The 27,912-nt window shown below is 38.7% G+C and overlaps 2 protein-coding genes across 5 annotated transcripts in view; one reads left to right on the forward strand and one right to left on the reverse strand.

Moving 5' to 3' along the window:
- The window catches only part of CARD19 (caspase recruitment domain family member 19), a 139,385-nt gene that overhangs the window by 68,904 nt on the left and 42,569 nt on the right, over positions 1-27,912 (reverse strand). Inside the window, exon 4 of one of the 4 annotated variants that reach the window (XM_025170500.2) lies at positions 7,408-9,467. The exons of the other annotated variants lie outside the window; for them this stretch is intronic. Within the exon in view, the coding sequence (XP_025026268.1) occupies positions 9,328-9,467 (140 nt within the window). The 3' untranslated portion in view covers positions 7,408-9,327. Of the gene's footprint in view, positions 1-7,407; positions 9,468-27,912 lie in introns of those variants that run through there. 4 annotated transcript variants of the gene reach the window in all.
- NINJ1 (ninjurin 1) lies at positions 1,895-27,905 on the forward strand. Its single transcript, XM_088134176.1, has 4 exons — positions 1,895-2,335; positions 12,833-13,064; positions 23,205-23,363; positions 24,785-27,905. Exons 1-3 carry the CDS (start codon positions 2,243-2,245, stop codon positions 23,357-23,359), a joined length of 480 nt encoding a protein of 159 aa, XP_087990302.1. The 5' UTR covers positions 1,895-2,242; the 3' UTR covers positions 23,360-23,363; positions 24,785-27,905.

The following is a 27,912-nucleotide window of genomic DNA, read 5'->3' on the forward strand; positions in this document are numbered from 1 at the left end:
TAAGATAATGAAGTTTGTCATACTGCATGTTTTACTGACCCACTAAATGATGCTTCAACTAGAAATTGTTAACACTGTGATGATTTAGATTAATTAAACCTTTAAAGATGAGAAAAAAGTGTGTATCAATGTTAAATATGATTTCTAAAATATAATGAACATAAAGTTGCTTAAATTGTACAATTAATGCTAAGTATGCCATTGATAAACAGTTGCAAAATACATTGCATTCTTTTATAATATGAGAAAGGTTTTGAAGTTTGAGCTTAATACTTAATACTAAACTCTGTTCTGTATTGTTATTTATTGTTATTTATAAATGTTAAAAGAGAGAAAAAAACAAAACGAAAAAGGGAAAACAAGAAAACAAGAAAACAAGAAAAAAGAAAAAAAGATGCTGCTTGGGAAAAGTAAGTAAATATTTAATTTCTAACTTCCCCCTTCTTTATAGTCCAACCAATTTACAGTGTTTATAAAATTTAGACTACTGTTTAAACATTTAGATTTTCGAAGAGGCAGAACATGGAATATTGTGATATACATGTGGCTTCGGAAAAAAAACCTCACTAAGGATGAACTCAGTCTCATTAAAACTGGAGAGCAGCATGAGTGGAGAATTTCTGTCATAATTTGATTTTTTTTAAAAGCAGCTATTGCACAGAAAAGAGGAAAAACAGGACTGAAGGGGTAAGTTGTAACTTCTTTCAGGGATTTCAGAAACCTCTATTTCTGAAGCAAACAAAAGATTGCCATGTCATGTTACACTAGTCTGAAATTACCTTATACTCTGGGTTGTATCGCAGCATTAATATTTGGATAAAAGGAGACAAGGGCAAAACTTTGCCAAAAAGAACAAGCGGGCCTTTATGATATAAATCCCTCTGAATTCAAATTGTAGCAAGAAAATATTTTTCTCGCTGCATGAAGGAAATGCACCCCAATGAATATCATAACTTTTTCTGAAACTCAAGCAAGTAAATAGGCTTGGGATGTGCAGGAAAAAACTCACAATAACCCCTTGTTAACTCTGAGGGGAATATCGGTGTCTTTTGTGAAAAAAAAAGTTTGATAACATTTAACATTGCAATTACGGAGAGGGGCAAGATTAGGCACAGATGAAGGATCCATTCATAGTGGTGAAGGAGGTCAGTGGAGGGGGGCGTTACAAGGGCTGTCCACACTACAAGCGTGATCAGGAGAATTTGTGGAATATCCAAGAGAGGACCGGCTCACACATTATTACTCTCATCTTTCTTGACTAATTTGCTTCTACATGAATAGCAGGAAGAAGAGAGCAAAATAAGATGTTTTTCACATATGGATTTTTCTTTCCTCTTCTAGTTAACAAAGTGACAGGGAAAGCAATTTTGGGTGGACAAATGGCAGAAAAGGGTAGGATGAACCAATATCTTCTGATCTCTCACCACCCTCTTTGGATGCTGTAACAATAATAAATGTTATGGGTAAAAGTTGTACCTTGGCACTCAGAAAGATATCAATAGTTGAGAAGAAGCAGAATGTAATAGCTGGGCAGTCATACCCAATTTCTTCTTGAATCATCAGCCAGAAGACTACAGGGTAGGTCGTGAACTCCCATACTGCACTGCATTTGGTGCCCCTGGGTCCTAGAAAAGAGGTGCTTTAAAAAACAAAAACAAAAAACTGATGCTGCGCCATGTTTACCCTGGCCCCTTGGAGAGAGTAGAGAGAGGAAACCACTGGACCTTACTGAATATCAGTAAATATACAGTTTAGTAAAACAGTAATGGGAGCCACCCCCGTCTGCTGTGTTTCCCATACGGCTCAAGGCATCACTGGCTGGCAGGGAGCGTAACTCTTGACGTGGGCCGATTCCCTCTTTCCTTGCGAGGGAAAGGAGGGAGGGCGCCAGCTAGAATCCCTCCCCTCGTCAGGACCAAGTTTCCCAAACAGCTGGGCAGAAAACTGGCCTTTCGTCGCCACAGCAACGGACCACAGGGAAGTCCCGCGGACGGCTCAGTATCTGCCGCCGCCGCCGCGCGGTTCCCTTCGCCTCTGGATTGGTGCTGCGAGCCGGGAGGGGAAACCCAGCGCTCACCCCGCTCCCTTCCGTCCTTCTCTCACTCTCCCGAGCAGGGTCGAGAGCAGCACTGAGAACTGGGTTCCAGCTTAAGCACACGACCTCCTAACCCGCGTCTCTGGCCCCGCTGCGCGCCTTCGCCCGTCTCATTTTGCACAGGGCCGCCGCAGCTACCGCAGCAACATGGGCTCGACCCCAGATAGCCACGAGATGAACGGGCTGACAGTGGGAAACGGCAACAGCAACGGCAACGGCGACGCGACGCCTCCAGACGAGGTAAGAGGCTCTCTCTCGGCGGGCAGGCCGAGGGGCGAGGGGACAAAGCCTCCTTCAGCCGCGATTGGGCGTTGTTTCTGGGAGGGAAGCTGGGCGAAGGTGCCCGGGGGCGTGGGATTCGTCCGCCGGCGCCGTGAAGGCCTGTGTGCTCCGAAGGGCCTGGTTTCCCTGGCAGGCGAGTGGGCAGAGGTCTGCTCTTGGCGTTCATCCAAGGGGATGAAGGGCCGTTTTGCTCTGTGAAAGCGCGACAGGCTTGCGTAGTGCCTGCCAGTTATGCTTCTTCGCAGGGCGGAAATTCCCGTAAATCCCGTCTCGCTTTGGAATTCCTCCAGGGCAGGGCTGGATAGAGAGAGCGCGAGGCCGGCTTTCCCGCGGCTTGATTGGGAACGATTTAATGCGTGAGGGTGGGTCCGCTCGGCAGAGGCTGCATTGTTTTCCCTAGCCCGCTGGGCACAAATGACGTCTCAGTAGGCAGTGTTTTGTGGAAAGAAAAAGAAGTGATGGAAGAAAGCAGGACCGGGAAGACTTTCTACTAATCTACAGAAAGAGGCAAACAAGTGGACAGGTGACGTATGGCATTCAGGATAGCAGAAACATGGATTGGACCATAAGAAATTCGTGGCCTTAGGCTAGGAAGTGATGGACTAGAATGTACCAGCTGGAATCTGATTGGCCCCCACCCGAGGGATATTCCAGAAATCCTTTAAAACCTGGTTCTGTCAGCAGGCTTGGGGATCCCATGAAAACAGGGAGCCGGTGAAATGGCTGTATTGCATGTTAAGACCTTGAATGCACTCTCCCGTGGTTGTATTTGTATTTATGTTTTAAATTTTTTAAATGGTTTTAAGGCTTTTGTATTTAATTGTTTTGTTTCTATTGTATGCTGCCTAGAGTCACATCTGTGAGACGGGCAGCTAAATATATTTGATAAATAAACAAATAAATAATCTTCCACTTCCCATTCTGCAATTTGAGATATTTTGACAATATTGTCAACAGAATTTCATTCTGAGATGTATAAGCTTGTCCTATCCCCAGTTGCTTCTTATAATGTGGAGAAACAAGCCCCCGTCTAGTACGTTCTTCATTTGCTTTGATCATATGGGCAGAAAAAGACTGTGTGCACACCTTGATTGATTTCAGACAAAGTATTTCTTATAATTCTTTGAAATATGAATAAAAATTATGCAAGAAAGGGCCACAGTTGCTCATGCTTCTTTGTGTTTTTATTTTGTCAAAATCATCTGCCTTCTATGAGATTTCTTTAGAACTCCTTCAGCAGTTGTATTGGAATCACATGGTTGAACTGAACTGGGTATCCTTTATGCTGGTGCTTACCATGGCTCCATCCTGTCATCTGTTTTCAGAGCCAGGGCTGAAAATGGGTGGGAAAAAGAACAGAACTAAATGTCATATCTATAAATATTGCCTTAGCTACTCAGTCTCTGTGAACATTGCCAACTTCCTATCACTTGTACTTGCTATACATCAGTATAGCAAAAGGAAATGAGGAAGACCAAGACTTGCTGTTTCTTATTTTATAAAAACTTAGTGCAAGTGAAGTCAGATCATTTCTTCTTCTTTCTCAAGTCCTTTAAACTTGCTAAAAAGCTCACAAGAACCAGACAGGATTTTCTCTCATTTGCATTTCAGTTTGGAGATGGAAAGGAATTCCGTATCCAAACTTCAGCAGGTAAGGTCTCTGGGAAGAAGATGTGTGCTCCCCAGTGTAATTCTTTCAAAAACACCAAGAATGTATATGTGTTGGTGAATTAATTTGTGCACGTATGGCAATGTCTCTAAGTAGGTGCAGAATGCAATCCAGTTACTACTGAGTAACTATAACAGTAGCAGGCAACAGGCTCCCTCTAGACATTTTGAGGTATAATTCCCATGATCCCTTCTGTATGGTTATGGTGTTTGGGGCTAATAAATTCCACAATATCTAGCAGGGCCTAGTTTGCTTCTTCTGGATTCTAAATCATTATTGATCCTAGGTTAAGGATGGCCTTCAGAAAGTATATTTCCAGATAGACTTTTTGTAGAAAAAAACGTGAATCACTTATTAAGGGGAAATCAGAAGTTCTTTGCTATTAACACTTGGTGCTTTACAGACATTGTACCATGTAAGAGAGAGCTACAGTGCCAAAAAATCAGGACAAGTCTGGTAGTACCTTTTCTGATTAACAAATTTTAATAAAATGTGTTAGTTGGAAGAGGTGCTACCAGATTCCTTCTGGTTTTTTGCTTTTAAAAGAGGAGGGAAATCACTGACTGGTAACAACCTTCAGTTCTCAACTGATTCTCTCTTGGCAAACATGATTATTGAACAGGGTTCTGCAGTATGGAGGCTATGGATACCATGTTATCCACAATGCTCAGAGAGAGAGAGAAAGAGAGAGAGAAAGCGCCAAATCTTGCATGTTATTAGTATTCTTGCCTGAAATCTAGTGAGATATAGATTGAGAATGCCAAAATCTCATGAGATTTTGGTGATTTTACAAGGTTTTAGGCTTTTAAAAATATTTTTGTTTATTTTGTGCCTTACTATCATGCAAAATCTTATGATGGCGTCCCATCTGAAAAGGTTGTTGACCTGTGGTATAGCAGCTTAGGGTTGAGGACACTTCCTTATAAGATCTTGGTTTTATTCCCAAATTACTGTTTCATCAATCCTGTATTATCATCTTTGTTCATCATGGAGTTAGTTTATTTCAGATCAGGTCCATTCCTCAAAATCACACTTCAAATAATTTTCTTTTTGAAATGGAGGCAATCTGGAGGTATCCAGTGGTGGAAACTTTTGTATTACTTCATCTCCTTGCTTATGAGTTCAACCCTGCCTTTTTCTCTGCAGTTCAGGTGCCACAGCATCTTGCCAAGACCCTATTATTTATAGAATCTTGCAATAAAATAAAATAAAAATCCTGTTTGGGACATGCAAGTTTAATGATAGAGACCTGATCCAGATTAGAGATACAGCAAGGGACAAAGAGTTAAAACTCTCTCTCTCTTGCAACAGGAAACCTGATAGGTACTTCTCAGTTAGAGGAAAAAAACATTGTAACAATTTGACATGAAACAGGTTGCTTCTTATTCAGAGGGAATCTTCTTTGGCCATGGGTACATGTTCCCAATTTGCCTCCAAATTCAATTCAAGGTGCTGATATTCATTCCCTTTACAGTAAGTAAATCTGGTATATAAAAATCATCTTTACAGTAGAACGTAGAATCAGTGATACTCCATGGGGCCATTCCTGATAATACTTTTTGATGATGTGGTACATGGTGCATTTTTTAAGGAGCATATTATGCAGAGGAAATCAATTCATAAGTTACTTCATAAAACCAAATACTATTGCAATACATGGATTTTTTCAATGGGAAAATTATATATTTATTTATTTCAATTTATATAGCTGCTCATCTCACTTACGTGACTCTGGACAACTTACAAGTTAAAACAGCAAAAAAACAAACTTGTATAAATCAAATTACAAACAATTAAAACAACAAACCAAAAAACACAAAAGTATGGGAGAATGCCAACCCCAGCCATGTCCATGGGATCCCAGGCCTGATGGCACAGCCATGTCTTAAGGGACTTCCTAAAGGCCAACAAGTTGGGACCATCTAACCTCAGGGGGAATGATGTTCCAGAGGGCAGGCGCCACAGCAAAAAAGTCTTTTCTCCTGGGTTCCGTCAGATGGAACTCCTTCGTAGACAGGACCTGCAACATGCCCCTTTTGCCAGGTCTGATGGGATGGGTAGATGTAACTGGGGAGAGTAGTCCCCCAAATAACCCACCCCCACACCATGTAGTGCTTTATAGGTCATAAAAATTGCATAAAACAAATATGAAATATTCCAATATATAACAATTTAATATTATCTCTGATGGGAAATATTCCTGGATGCCCATGAATTTTGTGTTAGATATCTTATGCATGACCTAGATCCAAACACCGCACTACCAAATTGCTAAGCTCACATGTAAGCTAGGTGACAATTTACATCCAAGTAGATATTGATGTGTTTATGCTTGCTCTTAAAGACTCCTGCTTGTATTGCCTTCCATTGTAAATGTTATTATAAATTATGGGTGCCATTTATTAACTCCCTTGCTTTTTGATCTGGGACTATAATAAAATTTTCTATCTATCTATCTATCTATCTATCTATCTATCTATCTATCTATCTATCCATCCATCCATCCATCCATCCATCCATCCATCCATCCATCCATCCATCCTCTATCTATCTATTGGCATCACCAAGGGCCAAAATTGATGTGGTGGGGGTCTAAATATATTATTGTATGTCCTGATATCTTGGGATTATCTTGCTCAACTATTGTCCTCATTATCTTCTCTCAAATTGGCCATTTTCATGACTACTTTATGAGCATTAAAGAAATACAGTTATTTATTTATTTTCAGCAACTGATAAGCTTCTCAATTCCAAAAAGGCTCTGAATAGCTTATAATTATAGTAAAGTAAAATAGAATTAAAAGGGGGGGGGGAACTGACAACTCTTCTCCTTGCATAAGGCCAATGCCCATCCATTTCATAGCCATGGACATATTGAGGAAAACAGTCCTAATAATAATATCTATTGCAGGTTGGGGCCTGCCATACCATCAATCCCCAAATGCTTTCCAAAGCAGCCAGGTCTTGGTGATCTGTCAAGATCTTGAGAGTTCTGATCATGTCATATAGTTGACCCCTGAATGACTTATCAACTCAGAGGTAGTTACAGTATATTCTTATGACTCTTGGTATCTGAAATTAGATATACAGGTTGTTCAAGGCACTCTTATTACTATGAATGTCTTTATATGGTATATTGATAAACAGCTTTCTTGAAAGGATGACATTTAGTGGATATTATTCTAATGTACCCTAATTTCTAGAAAGCTTGTGGTGTTTTAGTTTTATCTCAGACTAGGTGTCTTTCCACAGAGTGATGAGCAAGCCTTTGCACAACAGTTTGGTACAGCAGTAACAAATCAGGGCAAAGGCTTGCTCATCACTCTGATGAGATATACAAAACTAAAGATATACATCACTAGAGATATACAAAACTCACCAATTTGGGAAGGGGATATTTTGGAGAGCTCAGGAATGTTCTGTGAGTTTTACAAATTCCTTGTTTTTATTGCATTATGTTCACACCACAGAGAGCTATGGTCTGTATTGGCTTTATGATATATTTTTCTTTGTGGAAAAAGAGATGCTAAACACATAGGTAGGAAGCAGCCACACTGTCTGTAAACTGGGGGTGATGAAGGAAGAAATGGAGGAAGGAAGTTGTTAAATATACAGTAAATCTTGGAAGTTTCTCAAATTACAGTTAAAATCTATCATTCTTTTAAAAAAATAAGCAAACACATTTCATTTTGACATCTAATCTAAAGTAGCTCCCATTAATCTATTCCCAAAACTTATTTTATATAATTTTTGTTCAGTTATTCTGCCAGTTATACCCATGGTGATTTATACTTTAAAAAAGAAAGTATCAGTGGCTTCAGCTAGAGGCAGCACTTACCCAAACTTATCAGGGCTCAGAAGATAAACAGATTTGGGCAAGCTTACTACTTTAGATTTGGACCACCAGAAAGTATAAGCTACAGTGGGTAGTTTAAAATAATCCTGAAAAAAGGCAGTAGCATGACAGCTATATCCTGTTGCCAAGAAAACTGCATGGATGTGTCCACTTCCTGTTGAGGAAGCATCCAACTGACCTTGGCTAATCTTGAAAAAGCTTAAGTGGGTTTGGGTCTGGTTATTTCTTGGATGGGAGCCCACAAGGGAATACCAGAATTATAAACAACCCAGAAGAAAGCAGTGGCAAGCCATTTTCATATTATTGCCAAGAAAAGTATGTAGACATGTTCATGAAGTCATCAGGAGTCAAGTTTGACTTGAGAAGACTTTACTTAAATATCAGTGGTATTGAAAATTGTAGAGAGATTGAAAATAAATGTTTGTCTTTATAGCATGTCAGAATTTAAATAGTTCCAGAAAAAAAAGGTAATTCAGGAATATCTGAAACCATATGGATGTTATCTTGCAAGGGAACAAAAAAGGATATTTGAACTGGATGACAGTTATCTAATGCCAAACAAGGATTGTACAAAAAGGTCTTCATGACCATCATCTTTGAAGCAAATTCCTATTTCAGAGAAGTATTACTTACCTCTTAGATCCAATCATTCACTCCATTTAGCTTGTGTCAGCACAAAATATCAAGATCAAGCTGAAAAGTTATAGGTTATATTTCTCTAAACACCTTATCTACTTCCCCATGGGTTGATGAATTACCCATTTGGTACCAAATAGGAAATAATTTCTCAGAGGTGTCTGAGATCCAGATGTAATTGGATACGACAGAAATATATATTTCACTTGAGCATTGGGAGAGCTACAGGTGAATGGGGACATCATTGTATTCTGTAAAATGTTTGCTTATGTGCTACTTTTTTAACAATTGGTTGATTCTCAGTTGGGTGATTTTGATTCTCAGTGAATTATGCCAGGCAAAAGTGAAATTAGAAAATGCATGTGTTGTAGCATTAATCCTATGAATCAGATCCTTGTTTATATTCTCCACTTAACCAGCTGTAAGTTCATGTTCAGGCAGAAGTGCTATTGTAATAATCGGCAAGCCACAACAAGATTCTGCAGAAGGCTTTTTGGCGTATCTCCCAGGAGAATATTCCTGAGAAACTAAGGATTAAATATTGGAATATAACCATTGTTAAAAGAGTATGCTTTAGGAAATTACCTTTTTATAGTAGTTTGTTAAATTACCTACACACATCTTAAGAAGGAAAGAATATGTAAGCTTAAACAGCTTCATTGAGACGGATTCTTCATGGAATATGTACTGTTATTTAATTGTGAAACAGTCCTGTTGCAGGATGAGATGACTTAGTCCAGGCATGAAAATTCTCTATGACATGTGGAAAAATCATACAATAGTGGCGCTTCATCTGTGATGGGATGGATAATCCATCTTGTGAAGGCCACTTTTAGCTTCCTTTTTGTGATGAAGGAGTAGACAAATTGTCAGACTTGGTGTTTTGTAGTTCAAGAGCTTGGAGCTCCTCATGTCTTGTAAAGTAGATTCTGCAGAGTGGAAAACATTAAAAGGCATTTTTTGCAGAGTAGAATTTGATTAAACATTTTAATGGATTTTCATGTAATTGAAAATGCCTGCCTCATATTTAAGTGTGGTGTTGATAGTGCTAATTCCTAGCAAGAGCCCTTAAGCACTGCTATAGCATGTTAAAAATATCTAAATGGAAAGTGGATATGAATGGACTTATATTCTAGGAAGTAGTTCATTGTGGTAATTAAATGATTGAGATTTCTCATTTAAATTATATTAATGAATTTAAAGGTGATTTCATTGAATTTGTCTTATGTTTTTCATTTGAGATTGGGAACAAAAAAGTCACATATATAATATGTATGCCTAAATTCTACAAGATAGTTTACAATGGATGCTGTGTCTTCTAAAACAAGCCAAAGGCCCCATAGAAATAAACATAAAAGCCATTTACTAGGTTCGCAGATCATATTAAGCCAGAATGGATAAGGTCAAAAGATTTGATCCTTTGAGAGCGGGTGGTTGGTTGAGGCTTGCAGGGACGTAAGGCTCCCATTTCATCCATTAAAAGCCCCCAACACCTGTCTCCATTAGATCCTGGCCCTGCACCTTCAGTGTCGCCCTCAGCATGGCAGGCAAACCTACTAGTCTCTTCAAGTCATTGTTACATGGTACTATAGTAGGATGAATCCAAGAAAGTGCTTGATGGCTTAGTGCAATATGTGAATCCTCTTTTGATTCTCTTGCTTTGATTTAAACAAAGTTTCTTTCATAAAAGACCAATATTTCACTTTGTGGCTCTTATTCAGTGACACCCAGTGATTTTCATCTTAACCAACAATGTCACTATTCATACAGGCTAGACCTGAGTTAGTGTATAAACACCTGAAGTCTAGGAAAAACCATTAAATTATGCTTTAGTATTAAAGGGTCAGTATTTACATTAGTGATTGGCTAAATGATGAAATCTCTCACTGTGGTTTAACACTTAGGGCTCCACCTAACCTAAAATATTAAATAAACAAATCCCTTACTCACTCTAGCTCTTCTCTACACCTAATGGATTCTCTGACAAATATATTGAAAAAAAGATTAGATGGAATTTTTTGAAATGCTGCAAAGTTGTGGAAATTGTGGCACTTCCCCTGAAGCAATATCCTGTGCAAGCTTGAGTATGTGTCTTAAATAGGGTAACTATTTTCTGCTAAAAAAACCAGTTATAGTCTTAATTGCAAAGCAGTCTTGTGAATAGCTACATATATTTCTGTGTATAATTCCAATGAATGCATTTCATTAAATTCTGAATGATAAAATGCTAATGTTCTGAGATCAACATGATTTTAATTCTGTCCTCATTAAAAAACATATGTTTGATGGAAACAGAGCCTGATGCCAACTAGAACAATATCCACTTACAACCCAGGATCAAAACACTTTATCATGACACTTGTGAAATTGCTGACATCAGGACTGAAATGAGGAGGCTTTAAGGATTTGTTTATAGATAAGACATGGGATATGGGAAGAAGAGATCATTTGTTGTATTTTATGAGAAGGTGATAAGTTACTAGATTTGTTTATACTTGTGATGAAGTGGGAAGTCATTTCTTTTTTTTTCTTTTTCTTCACTATATTCTAATTTTTTCTTTCTCTTCTTTTTTCTGCACCTTCTATTTTTCTTTTTATTCTTTTATTTTTTTAGTTTGTATTTTTATTGTTGCAGTTGTAATTTTTAATAAAATTACTATAAAAAAAGAAAGAGTGTGCTTCTGAGTATTTGTAGAATGCCAAGTACTTATGTAGCGGCCAGTCTCTTTGAAAAGAAAAAGAAAAAAATGCTCATAATATAGTTGTCTTGAGTGCAGAGTACAGGCTTAACTCAGCTATCAGTGAGTTCTAACAGGCAGTCCCCTTATCTATCTCTTCCCAATTGCCCTAGTGCCTGTTTGGCCAAAATAAGCTCGTAGGTGCAAAGAGATGATACAATCTACAACACACCTTCTCATTGCCTTAGGCACCCACTCATGATTCCTATCCTCTCTCAGAGCATGTGGAACTGATCTCTAGGCAGTGGCTCAATCAGCCTATCTGCCACCCTTTGTTCTGTAGGACACTTCCACATGCTGATGAGACCTTACTCTTGTACATCCCACACATAGTGCTATTTGGTGTCAGTATGCTTTTACTCTTGGATTAATCCTTTCTTTTCATAGGTCTGCCATAATTCAAGGATTTCCAAGAACATCTCTATATGATAGTTTTAGTCTTCCCAATCTTGGCCTTTGAAAATTAAAAAAAGATCTGAGGCATAAGAATACGTGTTTAGGAAATTCAGACAATTTGTGGCCTTCATAGAAAATAAATATGGAGGAAAGCCTCAAATGTTACATTCTGATAATGGAACAGATTTTGTGAATGGACAGATTCATGAGCAATCTCTTCCCTTTACAATAGAACAAAGTGGATTACCAGAAATAAAGGATCATTCTCTGCTGGGCACATATTAGTTGACTCTGGCCTTGATCAAAGTTCGTGGGGAGAAGCTGTTTTAACAGCTAACTACCTTCAAAACCCTACCACAAAAACCATAGCTGGGCATTCAGTAATTTTTTTTTTTTTGAATGAGACCTGCTGCTACTTAATTACTTGATTTGCTGCTGTTATGTGACTTTTTCCCCCCTTAGTCAAATTACTAATTTAGTAAAGTGAATCTGCAAAGATTCTACAGAAATTGAAGTGAGGAAACTGGAAACATGTTCATCTCAGTAGAAAGTGCTTTCGGGCCTGCCTTTTTGTGTGTTTAGCAGTGAGTTATTGCTAAATGCTTGATGTTTAGTGGCTAAGCCGTCAAAGACATGTGGATAGCTATTTTGATCTAAGCTACTCAAGAGTATGATTAGGGATATATTCTGTTTTCACCAAAAAACAAGCAAAAGTGTTTAGAAAGAAGGTATAATTTTCACCCAGTAATGGGATAGTTAAAACTTTTATAGATAGAGAAGAAGAAATGCTGAAGCATGGACACTTAAGCTCATTTCCTGTCATTTCCAAAATACTGGGTCATGTTCAGACTTAGTCATATTCCTGGTATGAATGCTATATGTTTCTTCTCCTTTCATCTTCCCATTTTAATATATTTTTAATTAAATGTTTTTAAGTTATTATACTATAATATGCAGTAGCCAATGCCATATCTCCTTAGTCTGAACAGTTGAAGTGCATTCTTGCCATTAGCCCCATTCTGTATGGCAAGTTGTTTTCATCCTTTACACTGTAGTCGCAAACAAAATTTAACTAATTTTAACACGTTATTGACTCTCCCACTCTTGTTGTTTTTATAATCATTGCTGATAAAGGTCTTTGAAATATTTTTGCCTTTCAGGCTCGAAGACAGTGGCTACGGACACATAGACAAATTAACATTAACCATTATGCTAATAAGAAGAGTGCAGCAGAAAGTATGTTGGATATTGCTTTGCTCATGGCCAACGCATCCCAGCTGAAAGCTGTAATGGAACAAGGACCTTCCTTCTCATTTTATGTTCCACTGATTGTCCTCATCAGCATCTCACTTGCACTTCAGGTTGGAGTTGGCGTGCTCCTAATATTCCTTGGTATGTATGGCAAAGGAAATTATTGCTTATTTTGTGCCATGGCATTACAGTTTAAGGAGGGTTCTGTTTCCATTTTAATAGAGCCTTATTTTTTAAAAAGTGTTTCATAGCCAGCTCCCCTTTTATAGGCTCAGATTTTTTTTTTTTTTAACTTATTACAGTAGTCCTTTTTAGGTGTTATTTTCCATGTGGATGTAAGTGTGGAAGTGAAAAGTTCGGACATGCCCACCAGTGCATCCTACATGGGTCCGTCCTTAATTCCCAAAGAATTAAAAGGAAGGCTACCATGTATGCACAAACTCGCTTCATGATTTTGAATCCTTTACCACCAGACAATTGGATGACCTACCAAGGGAAACCTATACAGGTGCAGCAGGGTTACTTTTATAGATGTTCATCCTGACATGTGGGGAGTGGATCCAGCCAAGCTCACAGTGATGGAGGCAGAACTATTGGCCAGACTCTCTTAAGAATTTGCTTCTGGGAACAGAAAATCTAGTTATTAGTAAGGACAAAGTTGGCAATGAATCCTTCCTTCTCTTTTGAAAACAGCATTTATTTATATGGCTGCCCATCTCATAGATGTGACTCTGGGCAGCTAACGACATTTTAAAAACCACCCTACAGTGGTCACCAAGAACAAACCCAATAAGCACTTTACAGTAACATCTTATCTCGCAGGCCATCTAACCTCCTGACCCCCATGTCCTGGAGCTCATCCAGGTCCTCTGCAATTTACCAATGGCTGGCAGATCAGGACCAATCTAATCTCTGGGGTATGGTAATGCTTATCAAAGGTAGATACGCATTTGAGAATTGTAGTGTACTACTTATCCCCAGTATACAGGAGGAGAAATGAGTAGAGTCTTATATAAAGGAATATTATATGTATATAGTGTCATATAAAAGTCTTCATATTATGTAATTCTGAGAAATCATTTCTGAGAAATGATCCAGTAGTAATATGTAATAAGTACATAAAGGCTTGTCTCAAAGACCTTTTAGCTTCATGAACAATGTATTTCATAATCTTTAATTTTTCAAGAAAATAATACAAAATTTCTCATGGGAGAAAAAAAAAATCTCCCTATATCTTCCCAATTTTCTTCTGGGATTTCTCATCTGTCTTTTCAAAGTTCAATGTGCATGAATGACCTTGTTTGGTGTATTTCCATAGTTTCTCATATGATAGAATTATTAACTAAAAATTATACTAATCCTTCCTGCTATATCAGGGAGAGCCAGAAACAGAGTAGTCATCATATCAGAAACCTAAGGCTCATGATAGATAGAGATGAATGCAGAGAATAGAGGAATATGGATTTTTCCATCCAAGTCAGTTTTATTGCTTTGAATGGAAGGGAATTAATTCCTCCCAGGCCAAAACAGATGAGATACTGTTTTAGAGCCATAACAAGGAATATTCCCAGCTTCCCTTGACCCATACCTCAACACAGTTCCTTCTACTCTCCAATATTAGAGGTAGTTGGTCTTGGAGCTTTCTGTGCCAGCTAGGAAGAGACCCCCAAAACAGAAGTCTCTCTCCAAGGATAAACATCTTTCTGCATTTGATTATATCCCCTAGATGTTTACCCTGGGACTGTAGAATTGTAATATAATCATCAACTCTATGGGATTGCAGGCTAAAAAATAATCTATTTCCTCAGGGATCATAGATTATCATTCATTTGCTCTGGGAAATTATACATTTGGTAGAAGATTATACATATTAACTTTTGTTTCTGAGAAGCAATTTTTAGCTCAGGAATTGCACAGAAACTTAAGAATGACATTTTTAACCCGATTTATAGACTGAATTATACTTGTCTTCTAACCAAGAAGATTGTTACAAGTATTTTAAGTATACTGTCATTTTCTACATACCGTTTTATACATAATAGTCTTCTTTGGAGTTATACATTAAATAGTATTGTATTAGGAAATCAAAATGAAAAGTAGTCATCTAGTGTTTGGAAGCAGGCAGTAGTAAAGATATAGCTTATATGCCAACAATTTGCAATTATATAACTCAAGAACTTGTGCAAAACAACACTGCTGAATCAGTCTAAAGTCCTTTCAGGTTCAGTGTTCTTGTCCCATATGAGCTCGCCACATGCTAATGGGAAGCCACAAGAAGAGCGTGAATGTGGTTATACTCTCCAACTCATATTTTTCATAACCGGTATAAATTATGTCTCTTATATTGAAGGAAAATATAGCCATCAATTACCTGAAGGTTTTTTTTTTCATTAATTAATCCCATGCATACTTTCGTAAACACATATTATTTTCTCTTTTACCTACTTCTTTTTCCTAAATTGAAATATCTCAAATGTGACATCTCAGTAAACCATTAACTCTGCTTTAAAGTAACCCAGAACTTCTTAGGGAAGAATGGGTCAGTAAAGGAACTGTTTGGCATGCAGTGAAGAATTTGCAGGGCATCTGGAAATAAAATCTTTGGGATTCACTTGGACTTAGATGTCAGCTAGTCAAATAGCTTTGCCTTGCAAGGTTATCTAGGATGTGTTTAAGTTTGTGAGTCCTCACAGAATCCTCTGTGACATCAGGTTGTCCACCTGAGGGCTAGTTTTTCCTGGTTAGTGAAATCCTTCAGGGAGATGACAGGAGGCTAAGTCACAGCAGTGGTGAATGCATTCCTAGGAGAGGGGACAGCCTCTCCTTCTTTGAAAGAGGAAATGGTACACCCATCCTTAACAATCCATCACTCCACCTAGCTGTTTTGGAAAACTAATGGCCACTTTGCAACTTTCTGTTTTTGGGAAGGTTATTAAGTAGGTGGTGGAACTGCTGTTGCAGAGGGCTCTGGACAAAGCAGATGATCTTTTTAAGATTTGATGTTATATTGGCCAGTTGTCTAGTAAATAAGGTATCATTAATTAATTAATTAATTCAATTTCTATAGCCAACCATTTCAAACAAGTGACTCTGGGTGGCAAACAATCATAAAATCAATTAAAATCAATACAAACATAATACAAAACATACATACACATGCGCACATGTATGTACTGTATGTGTGTGTGTGTGTATCAGCCAAGAAAAATTATAACTCTAGATGTTAATATAACCAGGAAACAGGGCCCTTAACACACTTGGGGGCCCAGTCCTGGGCACGTAATCAGGTCTTCAAGGCCTTTCGAAAGGCCAACAGGGTTGAGGCCATCCTAATCTCTGGAGAAAGAATGTTCCAGAGGGCAGGGGCTACAGCAGAGAAGGCACACTTCCTAGTCCCCACCAGCTGACATTACTTGGCTGACAGGACCCAAGAAGAACAGGGACACAGTCCAACTGAGTTCAGTTCTTTTATTGCTTACACAATATAGAGAAAATCTTGCCAGACTAAATCTGTACTATTGCAACAAGTGGATATACCCTGGGAGATTCTAGGGAGTGGCTATTCTAAACTTTTTACACTTCCCACACTCCTGCCCCAGACTGCGTTGTCTCTTGTCTCTCTGTCCTTCCTGGAATGTGCCCCCTCCTTCCTGAGAACCTTGCCCTCTCCTGCATCACCACCACCCCATTTCATAGATGCTTCCATCACAATTTACTACCCATGCAGCTGCATTCTTCACCAATTGAAGCTTCCGAATGCTCTTCAAGGGCAGCCCCATGTAGAGCGCATTGTGGTAATCCAGATAGGAGATCATGAGGACATGAGTGACTTTGAGCAAAGTCTCCTGATCCAGGAATGGACGCAACTGGTGCACAACCTGAAGGTTGGACTGAAACTGACCCTGGAGGAAGGAGGAGGACCAGCGCAACACATGCTGCCCACCCCGAACTCCTGAAGCCAGTCCAGACCAATGGTATCTAAGGCCGCTGAGAGGTCAAGAAAAGCAAGGATGGATGCATTAACCCATTCTGCTCCTGCCAGAGGCCATCCAAGAGTGTGACCAATGCCATCTCAGTCCCATAACCCAGCCTGAATACTGACTGAAAGGGGTCCAGATAATCCACTTCATCCAAAACCCATTGAAGCTGCTGTGTGACCACTTTCTCCACAACCTTCCCTAGAAAGGGGATGTTGGAGTCTGGACAAAAACTGTCCAGACTAGTTGGGTTGAGTGATGGTCCCTTGAGGAGAGGGTGCACCACCATCTCCTTAAGAGCCAGCAGGATCACCCCCTCCCTCAAGGAAGAATTAACCACTGCCCAGACACAATCATGCGTCCTCTCCCAGACAGCCTTGACCAGCCAGGAGGGACACGTATCTAACACCGAAGCAGCCAAACTAACAGCTACAAGAACCCTGTCCACTTCCTCAGGTTCAATGGGATTAAATCCCCACCAGATAACTCTGCAAGACTCAGTCTCTGTAACCTCCACTGGTTCTGCCCTAAGGCTAGAGTCCAACGTAGAGCAAATCTGAGTGACCTCATCCACTAGATGTGCAGCATATTCCTCACAGCAACTCTGCAGGTGAATTCCAGTATTACTCCCTCCAAGGAGGGTCCAGCTCACCTGAAACAGGGCTGCTGGGTGGCTATGTGGGCACAATAAGGGTGGAGAAATAATTACGTTTCACTACACTTACCATCATGAGGTAGACTCTAATAGTGCCTCTAGCTCATGTTCAATTGTCTTTACTCTTTGTCATTCGCCAGTGGTGCTCTAGGCATCTCTTTGCCCTCTTCATCTCCCTCAACTTGTCCATAAACCACAGAGAGCTCCAGGATCTATGACACAGAGAGGCTGCTCAGGCACAATCTGGTCCAGAGCCACAGCCACTCTCCCATTCCAAGCAGCCACCAAGGCTTCAGCCAGACTATGTAGCAGACCTTCCAGAACAACCCCAAGCTCTCTCTGGAACCCAACTGGGTCCATCAGTCATCTGTAACGGGTCATCAGTCATCTGTAACATGTGAAGATAGGCAGAATCACAATCCACAATTTACAGTCTTTCCTACTTGATCAGTCCAATTCCCTAATCCAGTCCTCCCAGTCAGCATCTTCTTGGGTCACAGTGACTTTTGCTTGAAAACACCCACACGAAAATGGCTGTTACGAGATGCCTTCTAGCTCCCAGCCAGGAAGGAGGCAAGATGGCTACCCAGCCGTGTGGAATGATAGAAGCTGCAGCCACAGGGCTCAGGCAGCTGCAACTGGCCTGACCCAGCCCTGCCTCTGCCTCTGCCACAGCAAAATCCCTCACCTCCATGTGACCATGATGAAAGGAAGAGGCAGCCTTCATCCACACTCCTGGAGCGCCTCCATCCTTGCTCTGAAGCACGTGTCCCTTCTGTAAGCCGATCGAGGGCTTCTTCCACCATTGTCGGCAGCACCAGCCTCTTTCCCACCACCATGTCACCGAATGCTGCAAAATGCATGGAGCACCTCTAGCACAAAGCAGCCAATCCATGCACCTGGTGATCCAACAGTCCTGCCGCCACCACTGTCCTCTCCAATCCCCCCAAGGCCAGTTCTCCAAGCCACAACCCACGTAAAGGAATGAGTGTCAGGCACTACACGCAATTCTGTCCCAAGTTGCCAAACAGCCTGGCAAGGGATACAAGACACTTGGGCCAGGTAGAGGGCCAATCCAACTCTGTCTGGTCAGGAAAGAACCCCAGAAGGTTTCTCCACCATCCAGTCCAAAACATTAGACCTCCAACCATCCACAACATACTAAAATCCTCTAAACGACAGCACCCATTCCATTTAAGCATTCTGACTTGGCACTATACTGAAAAAAATAAAATCTACTTTGGTATAGAAAATGGTCTTAATAACTTGTTACATATTTTTGATGAAAGAACATCAATATCATTTTTGAGTTGTTTTAGAGCTCTTTAGAAGGAGTATTTAGAACCTGATGATTTTGCATTGTTTCAGATTCTTAGTAATGTCTAGTACTTCATCTCAGCTGTCCTTTCTTCTTCCTTTTAGGCACTGCTTTTTCAGCCTAAATGAGCTTCTGTTATTCTGGCTCTGAGTAACCTCCATGTATCTTGGAAAGAATGCTCTCTAGTCTTATTCTTTCAACTTCTTTTTTGCCAACCCCTTCTTTATTTAAATATTCCTCTTTCAAAGTGAAAGGTGACTGTTTTAGACTTCATAGATAATTTTATAGCTCAAACAGCACTGCGATTTCAGTTTCCAGTTGGTTGAACTATACTCATATCTTGTCTAAAGTCTTGTGCGCCAATTCAGTTTGAATCTATAGTTGCCTTCCCATTGATCAGTTCTATATCCAATTATTCTATGTCAGATGTAAAGAGTATTTTAAAAGGTTACCTCTCTGAAGATAATTAAGGCTAGCCATCTTCTGCCTGCCTTATAGATTTCATTCTCTGTTACAAAACCATCCTCAGACTTTTGGTTAGTATGTCCCACTATAAATTATTTTTGAGGTCTGATATTATCACAGAAGGGGTCCCAGAAGTCATCTAGTCCAATTTCTTGTTTGGTGCATCATCTGCAGTGATTCTCTGTGGGCACATTATCCACTTGAGATTTCTAGCTTATTAGCCCCTGTGCCTTCTTTAATGTACAGAGCAATACATTCCCTGATTGTCACAAGTAGCTCCACCTGGATGTGAATGCAGTCTCAGTGGGAATGTTCTCTGTGCCCTATATCCGCACCTAGACCTCCAGAGACAGCATTCAAAGGACACTTTAACACTTACAGGAAAGATGCTTTATCCACACTCAGTGAAACATGTCTTTCAAATACTTTATACAGATCCAGTGAATAATACCGGGAGGGAGGGGGCTGTGGCGGGATGAAAAAGTGTGCCCTAACAGGCATCTCAGTGGTGACAGATTCCTGGTACAAAGGGAGGTTGAGGGTGGGAAATTGATGCAGTTGACACAATTGTCTTTATACATTGCTCACATTGATAGGAAGGTAATATGAATAAAGTTTCTTGCATCGATTATTCTGCATTATGATGTTGAGAGGCGTCCAATATACAGTGGTAGCTTTTTCTTTTGTTTTTTCTTGGTTACTTTGTTTAGAAGACACTGGCTTGTCCATAGTCGTGTAAATTGTAGGGTAAAAAGGGGAGGAAGGAAGTGGTCACCTTAACTGCCAGAATGGTTTTTCTGCCTCTCTTGTTCCTCCTTTCACAGAACCTTCCTTCGATCACGTTCCAAGTCCATGTTTTTGGAGTTGGATTATATATATTTTTTTCTCTTTTCTTCAGCCTTTTAGATTGTGAGGGCTGGGAGCGGTTTATATCTTTCAGCTTTCCTATATTTCCAGGCTGAGAGAGAACAGGAGGAGAACAGAAACTGATATTCATTGCTGTGTTCAGAAGTGAGATCAAATGAACTTTAGCCCTCTTGAAAATGTCAGGACTTCTTGCCCAGATTAACGTTTAAAGAAAGAAAAAGAATGTGATGAATTTGCCATTTGAGTTGAGAATGTGTGGAAAGTCTCCTTTTGCATGCTGTATAAATCAGGGGCATTTGGGGGGGGAGTGTGTCAGAAACATTAAGATAGCAGCTGTGTCAGTGAGATCAAAGATCCACCCTCTTTTTACATGTATCATGACACATGTAAAAAAAGAGATGGGACATGAGCACCCACTTGATTTTTTTGACTCCACCCTCCACCCAGGTGTCCCTGCTATAGATTTTATCTACAGAAAACCCTATATTAATTGCAAGAGCTTTCTTTTGGGAATGAAAGAGGAAATGAATAGTTTAGACTACACAAAATGAGAGGAATTGAATTGCTATAATATAATGCTTAACATTTCTCATATATAAGAGCGGTGTCATGTTCAGCTTTATTGTGTAGCACAATGATAATGAAACAGCATAACTGTAATTTCCTCTGAAAGCTCTAAAAGTGGATGAGTCTCTTAATTCGAGAGTCTTTTACTGCACTTGTTGCTATTTCTTTTCAAAGTTCCTGGCCCCAGGAAAATACCCTAATGTGTTCATCTAACTGCAGTGCTAGCTCATGGAAATTGGATTGTGTCAGAGTGGCAATTCTGTGATGTTTATGTTTCTGAATTTCATGAAACTTACTTCCACTTTTTAGTTTTTGTGGTTTCAAACAGGAAGAAGGTTTCACGGCTAGGAACCACAGGGCTAGGTATGAACAGAATTTGTCCCTGACCCCAAAGTGGCCGTCTTTGCCATGATTATTATACAAACTGCACTTTTGACATTCAGGGAAAGCACCTTGGGACATCTGTTGCTTAATGGAACAAAATAAAGAAATTCCCAACACTGTTTTTGAGGCACAACTAAATTAGTTAAGGGGATTCCAGTCTGTATTTCCTGTAAATGTTATTTTTAAAATAAAATGAATTTTAATAAATCACCAAATTGAAATGTGGAACAATCATTGAATACAAGTAGAAATTCTAAACATACAATTACTGTACAACAAAAATATTAAAAAGAAAGTATGGCAAATAATAGCATAGTAAACAGTCTAAACAGGAAAAAAAACTAACAAAACTCTTTAGAAGGAGGGAAACCAAGGCATTGTCTTGTGAAATGGCTCTGGAGCTTTGCATACTCTTAGGATTTGGGATTTGCATCTGAAGTGGGAAAGTTGCTTCAGGAGCGGGGGAGGTGTAAGCGAACTCATTGTATCTGTTGGCACCTTCTTAAGAAGCTGCACCTTTTTCTGGATTTGCTCCATGGCTGCACAGTCCCCAGAAAATACAATTGAATTAAGGAGACGATGATAATGCAGCCTGCCAGATTGCTTCCTTAAGCATCCATAAAGAATTTCATTACTCAAACCAGAAAAGGAGCGGAGAGAGGTTTGGTTGTTTTAAAAAAACAGTTTCTTTCAGAGTTGTCAGCAGTGGGTGGCCAAAGAATTCAAGATGGTGGCCACGAGGGTGCAATTGATTGGTTCTTTAAGTGTATTGCATGTGGACCCCCCAACTCCTTTTCTTTATCCTTCTTTGAACAAGTCTGTGTAGGAAGGAGTGAAAAGAAAGGGGAGATATTGCAATTGCCCTTTTGGATTATTTTAGTGGGCTGCCAAATGGCTTTCCGCCCCTGGACAGGAAAATAATGATAGAATAGACTGAATAAATACATCTGCAGTTTTGTTCTGCTGTCCTGCTTTATGGGTAATGCTGAATTTGTAGAGCTGCAATGAGAGAGACCACTGCGTCAGTCTTGGATTTGTATCTTTCATCTGTTGGAACCACTTCAGAGGCTGGTGGTCTGTGATTACTGTAAACTCTCTACCCCATAGGTAGATTCAGAAGGTTTCGATAGCCCATTTGATGGCATACACTTCCTTCTTGATGGTACTATATTTTTGTTCCCGGAGTAATTTATCATGTAGGAGTCCACCATTATTTTTTTTTTGAGGTTAAAAAGGATCCTTGTATTCAATTAGCTTGGGATCTAGTAATCCACCCTTGGATATTAAACGAACCTGTGACAATATTATAATATAAATATACAACATAAAGATATGAGGGGAAATTATAGGAAAGAAATAGAAGAACAGTAAACCAGGGCATCAAAATTTGAACAAAGCCTGGTTCAGAAAGTTGAGCGGGGTAATTCTGAATGTATTTTCACTTAACTTAGTAAAATGATCCCTAACATGGAATTTGCCTATTTCACAGCTGTTGCATATTGAAATTTGGATTCAGTGACCCCGTACCCCAGAGTGACGCTTGAGATTTGACCGCCTTTGGTTGCTCCAGTCCCAGCAACTTGGGTTTTGAGAGATATCTTTAGTTTTACTGTTTGCTCCACTTCATTGCCACACAGTCTTCTGACCTGCGTAATAGTGTTTTGTGTCCGATGTCAGCTAGTTGTCCAGCCTTGCGGTTGATGGCTTTTTTTTTTATGGGAAATACCAGCAAAGTAATCTTAAGTTTCTACTTCAGCTCCTGACGAGAGGCCTTTGGAAGCTTGCAAATGGTTTTTTCATTTCCTCCCCCCCACCCCACCCCAAATAATAAAGGTTTCTTCTCATTCACTTTCAAAACATAGCCTGCAGTTGATAATGCCATATTATGGGAGTCAGGGAAAAGCAGAAAATTTATTTAACTCTTTAGAATCCAAATTTTATTAGATGCTTTGGTATGCAGTTTTGAAATGCTACTTCCTCACGCTAATCTCTAAAAGTAATTGTTCCTTAGTGGGAATATAATCTCTTTCATTGTTCTTTCCTTCTAGTTAAATATGACCTTAATAACCCTGCAAAACACGCCAAGCTGGACTTTCTCAATAACCTTGCCACTGGACTGGTTTTTATTATAGTGGTTGTCAATATATTTATCACTGCTTTTGGAGTTCAGAAGCCATCATCTCCCATCGAACATAAGGGATAGAAAGGTAAGTTCCAATTTAGAATAGAGCAGTGTTTCTCAACCTTGGCAACTTGAAGATGTGTGTTCTTCAACTCTTCCCCATGCTGGCTGGGGAATTCTGGGAGTTGAAGTCCACACATCTTCAAGCCACCAAGGCTGAGGAAACACTGGAATAGATTATCCTAAAGCAGGAGTACTTTTAGTCTGAAAGAAATCTGTTTCTTCTTATAGAGAAACATTTTTATAAGTCTGCATCATTTCTGTGTATTACAGAGTACAAGGTATTATAGGCGGGTTCAGGAATAATACTATTTTTTGTTTCATCTCTGTGCCCAAGCCATAGTAGAGAGTGCTTTACACTCCCATCTTTTTCTTTAACTCCTCCTTATGAAGATCAGAAAGTTTTCTCTTTCAATATCAATTAACTTTTTAAAAAAATTAATAATAGTTAATTAAACTGCACATAGTTATTTAAACTGTGGGACAACTGGACCTACTATGGTTAGTCAATATTTCAGAAAGTACACCTTCCTGTTTATATCTAGCCAAATATTAAGATACTCAGAAAAGATTTTTTGTGTTCCACGTGACTACAGCAAACAGAGTCTTCTTGGTTATGGCACAGTGATTATGGAAGATACCCCCTGCCCCAGGACACTTAAGTCAGTGCTTACATTGATCTTGATTCAGTGCCACATTTTTTAACCTAGTCTCTACTTTTATCTAGATTCTAAATGAGTTTTTATGGATAAGTAGGTGGGTTGATAACATTAACAAGATTTATGGAAACAAGCCAGAATAAATTGAAATTGGCTAATTTCCCTAAACTATGACTAAGGCAAACAATTGTTTGTTCAATGATACAGATAATAACAAATTTCAGGTAACTGAAAATGAATATAAAGCTTCTGATGTCTTTTAGACTGTTGTACTAAAAAGATGAGAAGGAAGTTTATGAATCCAAAACTTACAATAAATGCTACCTTTCTAGCATTATATTGAAAATACACTCAGATTGTAGAATCATTTGGGAGAAGTGATTTAGGGACTTGCTCATGATGTAGGGAAAGGTTTGGAATATGAAGTATAATAAGCAATAATTCACTCTTACGGACACCTTCACTGTCCTTTGTAGCATTTGGCCCCTTATGAATACTGATCGCTTCTGTTCATTTTTGCTCCAGGATACAGACTTAATTACTTAAAGCCATGCATTTCCCTCAGACAATGATTCTAGGAATTAAATATGTACAAGGCAACTATCAGACAGTGCTGTGTCTTCTCTTGTTTTGGATGCATTTTATATCACCTCCTCTATAGAAATTGATCTGAGTATTCTGTGATGGAATGGGGAAAAAGAATTAAAGGGACTACTTTAGAAGACAATAATCAGGCTGCATAGATCCTTTTAATTACTTTTTTGTTTTTCTTTTTCCCCCCCCAGAGACCAGCATTCTTTAAAATTCTGTAGACAGTTTATGCGCCTTGAAACAGTCTCTCTTGGATGAAGAAACTCAACAAGCGTGTTTCTCTTTCAGCTGGACTATTTGCCAGAAAGGCCATTTTATATAACTTCTTAACCTTATAAATATGATGGACTGCTATTTTGGGGGAAACTGAATTTAATTTGTAGTGTGAGGGATTGCACCCAAAGATGGTTGCATCAGACTTTCCACATAAACCTAATAGTATTGCTTCAGGAAAAACTGCAGTGTAAGTCTCCTGAGACTTTCTTATGACTCCATTGAAGTTCAGTCCCTGTGCCTTGAGAGAAATGCTGAACCGAGAAAGAGATCATCTATTTTTGGAAGCATGGACTTTATATAGGTAGGGAAAGACCCATGTACATTTAAGCATTAAACAATAATTTTGTCTACAGGACTTTCGGAAGTCTGTAATCCCAATGAACTATGCAGATTAAAAAAAAATTAATTGTTAATTATTTATATAATTCCAGATGAATATCTGGTAGGCTGCTATCAATAAGAAAAAAGTGCATGCAATCAATGTGATGGTAATGTTGGACAACAAATATTTGTTTTTCAAAGATAATTTACCTTTAACTAATGTTCACTGATAGTCGTTCCAAGTGTTCCAAAGAGATGGGTGTCCAGCCTTTTTTCCAGTTAGAAATATATATTTTTAAATTTTATACTGTTTCATTGATACTGTATCTGCTTAGAACAACTGTGATGGGTGAAGCCATCTACTATGGCTTATAAACTTGCTTTATGGCTGAAAACATTTTGTGAACCCAGCCAGTTATGGTTTTATTCAATAAAGCATGGTTAATTCAACTGTGGTCTAGCATGATGCATGACCTTACAGTGTGATCACACCACAGCTTTGTATAAAGGCATTATAAAATATTCAGTTTTATTTTTTATTTCTTTCCTCTGGAATTGCTGTTTATCGTAACTTTTGATCAATTGTTTAAGAGAGTTTATCTTTATTCAGTACTTGATGAGAATTACAGTGTGCTTGCCTGACTAAAACAGAATAAAACTCCAAAGTTACCACATCTAAAATATAATATAATTTCATGTGGGCACATTTATTTTATTGCACACACAATCACTAGGTTTTTTGTGTGTTTGGGTTCCATTTACCTTACACTTTCATAAACTAGGAGACGATGTAAGGGAACAATGAAACAAGTGTGTGTGTTTTTGTGTTTGACAGAATAGCAACTTTATTCTCAATTCTTTCCTTCTTCCATACTCTGCACCATTTTGGGTGCCTTAAACATTTGTCAGTCTTCCTATGTTCTTCACAAACAGAATGAGTACAGGGATAATAGGGGCCATTTCACACTGACACTAGTGAAGAGCAGGGATATAAAAAGGGTACCCCTCATTCCTTTTGGGGTCCAGCCACTCTGAAGAAGCCCCAAAATGGTGCTGCACTTTTTCTACCCCTTCTGTACACAAATGTCAGTGAGCAATATCTCCCTGTACTCATTTTGTACATGACCCATCCATAGTGAATATTTTCTACTTTAGTAAGCATTATTTCTTACTCCAAAGTCTTGATAGGTCTGTCTTCTTTGTATTGAGGATGGCTTATCAACACTTGAATAGGGAAATGTCAAGGTCTTCCCCACTTTCCCTGCTTCAGTGAAGTAGCTTTTCATTCACAGGGAAGACCCATTCTAGAATGCACTTCAAAAAGGTAAAGATTCCACTGATACCTCTTCATGGATCTTCCAACACAATTCAAAAGCCATGGTGCGTTTTTCTCTGGCCTATACTGCTAACATTCAGACTGTTAGGAAATGCCGTCTTCAGGTAGAAGTAGAAATGCCCAACCAATCCACAAGATGCAGAACCAAATTCTGGTATGTCCAATTTTTCTTGGTTCATCTCATCTTCCCATTTGCTTTTTTTTTTTAAGTCAATCTACATAGGAAATGATTATTTTAAAAAAGAAAGTATCTTTAATGAAATCAGTTGAGTCAGGAAATTAAACCATGTTCTGAAATTATATACACAATTTTTCCTTTAAAAAAATATAGTGAATATTTTCTTAATTTATCATTTGTTAGAAGAAACTGCATTCTATTTTTAGTTACCTACAGATTTAATATTACTAATATGTTTTCTTTTTTCATTTTTATTCATTAAATATATACATTTTAAATATACAGTATATAGCACATTATTGAAGACACAGGATAGGAGCATTTTCATTTACCATTTTAGATGCTGTATTTTTCTACTTATAAAAATAAGATTCTAAAGAATAACATAATTTTTCTAGCAAGAAAATAGAGGAGAAAAAAGGACAGAATTTTATTGGGTTATCTGTTTTATTTTCAGTGAAAAAAAATGGATTTTATTGTTAGTAAAAAAGGTTTTCTTTTGTTCAGATGTGAAAATTGATCAAAAGGTTGCAGAATCATGGATAGGTTTGTTAACAGCTACTGCCTTTTTAACTATGAATAGGGTTGCTTCCTCTGCACAAGTCACCTGCAATTCTGTACATTCTTACTAGGAAGTAAATCCCACTGAATTAAGTAGGGTTTACTTCAGCAAGAATAGATTATATTTTAAAATATTAAAAATACAGTATAGTCAAATAATGTTCAGCTCTTTGTCACAGTTATTGTGTGATAAAATCAGATTTTACCTAAACAGTACAGTGCTTCAGGCACTACAAGTCAGGGAATGTTCTAAAATAGGATATATTAATTTATGCTACAGATTTTTACAAAACATTTTTACAACATAGTTTTGTTTGTTTGATTTCAGTAATGATATAAATCGGGGACAGCTATGGGGGGGTGGGGGTATCAAAAAAGGGAAGAAAGCCGTGCAATCCAAGCCCTGGCATTGCAAATGATAAATCTAAACTAGCTTGTCTCAATCTTGCATCCGCTGCATGGTCTGGATTAGATGACATCATAAGTACTTTATAGCCTTCTAAAAAATTGTATTAGAGGCACAATCTGACATGATTCTGATTTCCTGTTCACATTGGAATCCTGTACTTTGATTGCAACTGTATTACACTGCTTTAATTAAAATTAATTTTCTTTTTATTATTGGTCAATAAAGCAGTTTTGATAAAAGTGT

This window comes from Python bivittatus, unplaced genomic scaffold (genome assembly GCF_059951505.1).
Source record: "Python bivittatus isolate LINGU-HERP-01145 unplaced genomic scaffold, Pbiv_v1 ctg000080_np1212, whole genome shotgun sequence".
In the NCBI taxonomy this organism is placed as follows: domain Eukaryota; kingdom Metazoa; phylum Chordata; class Lepidosauria; order Squamata; family Pythonidae; genus Python; species Python bivittatus.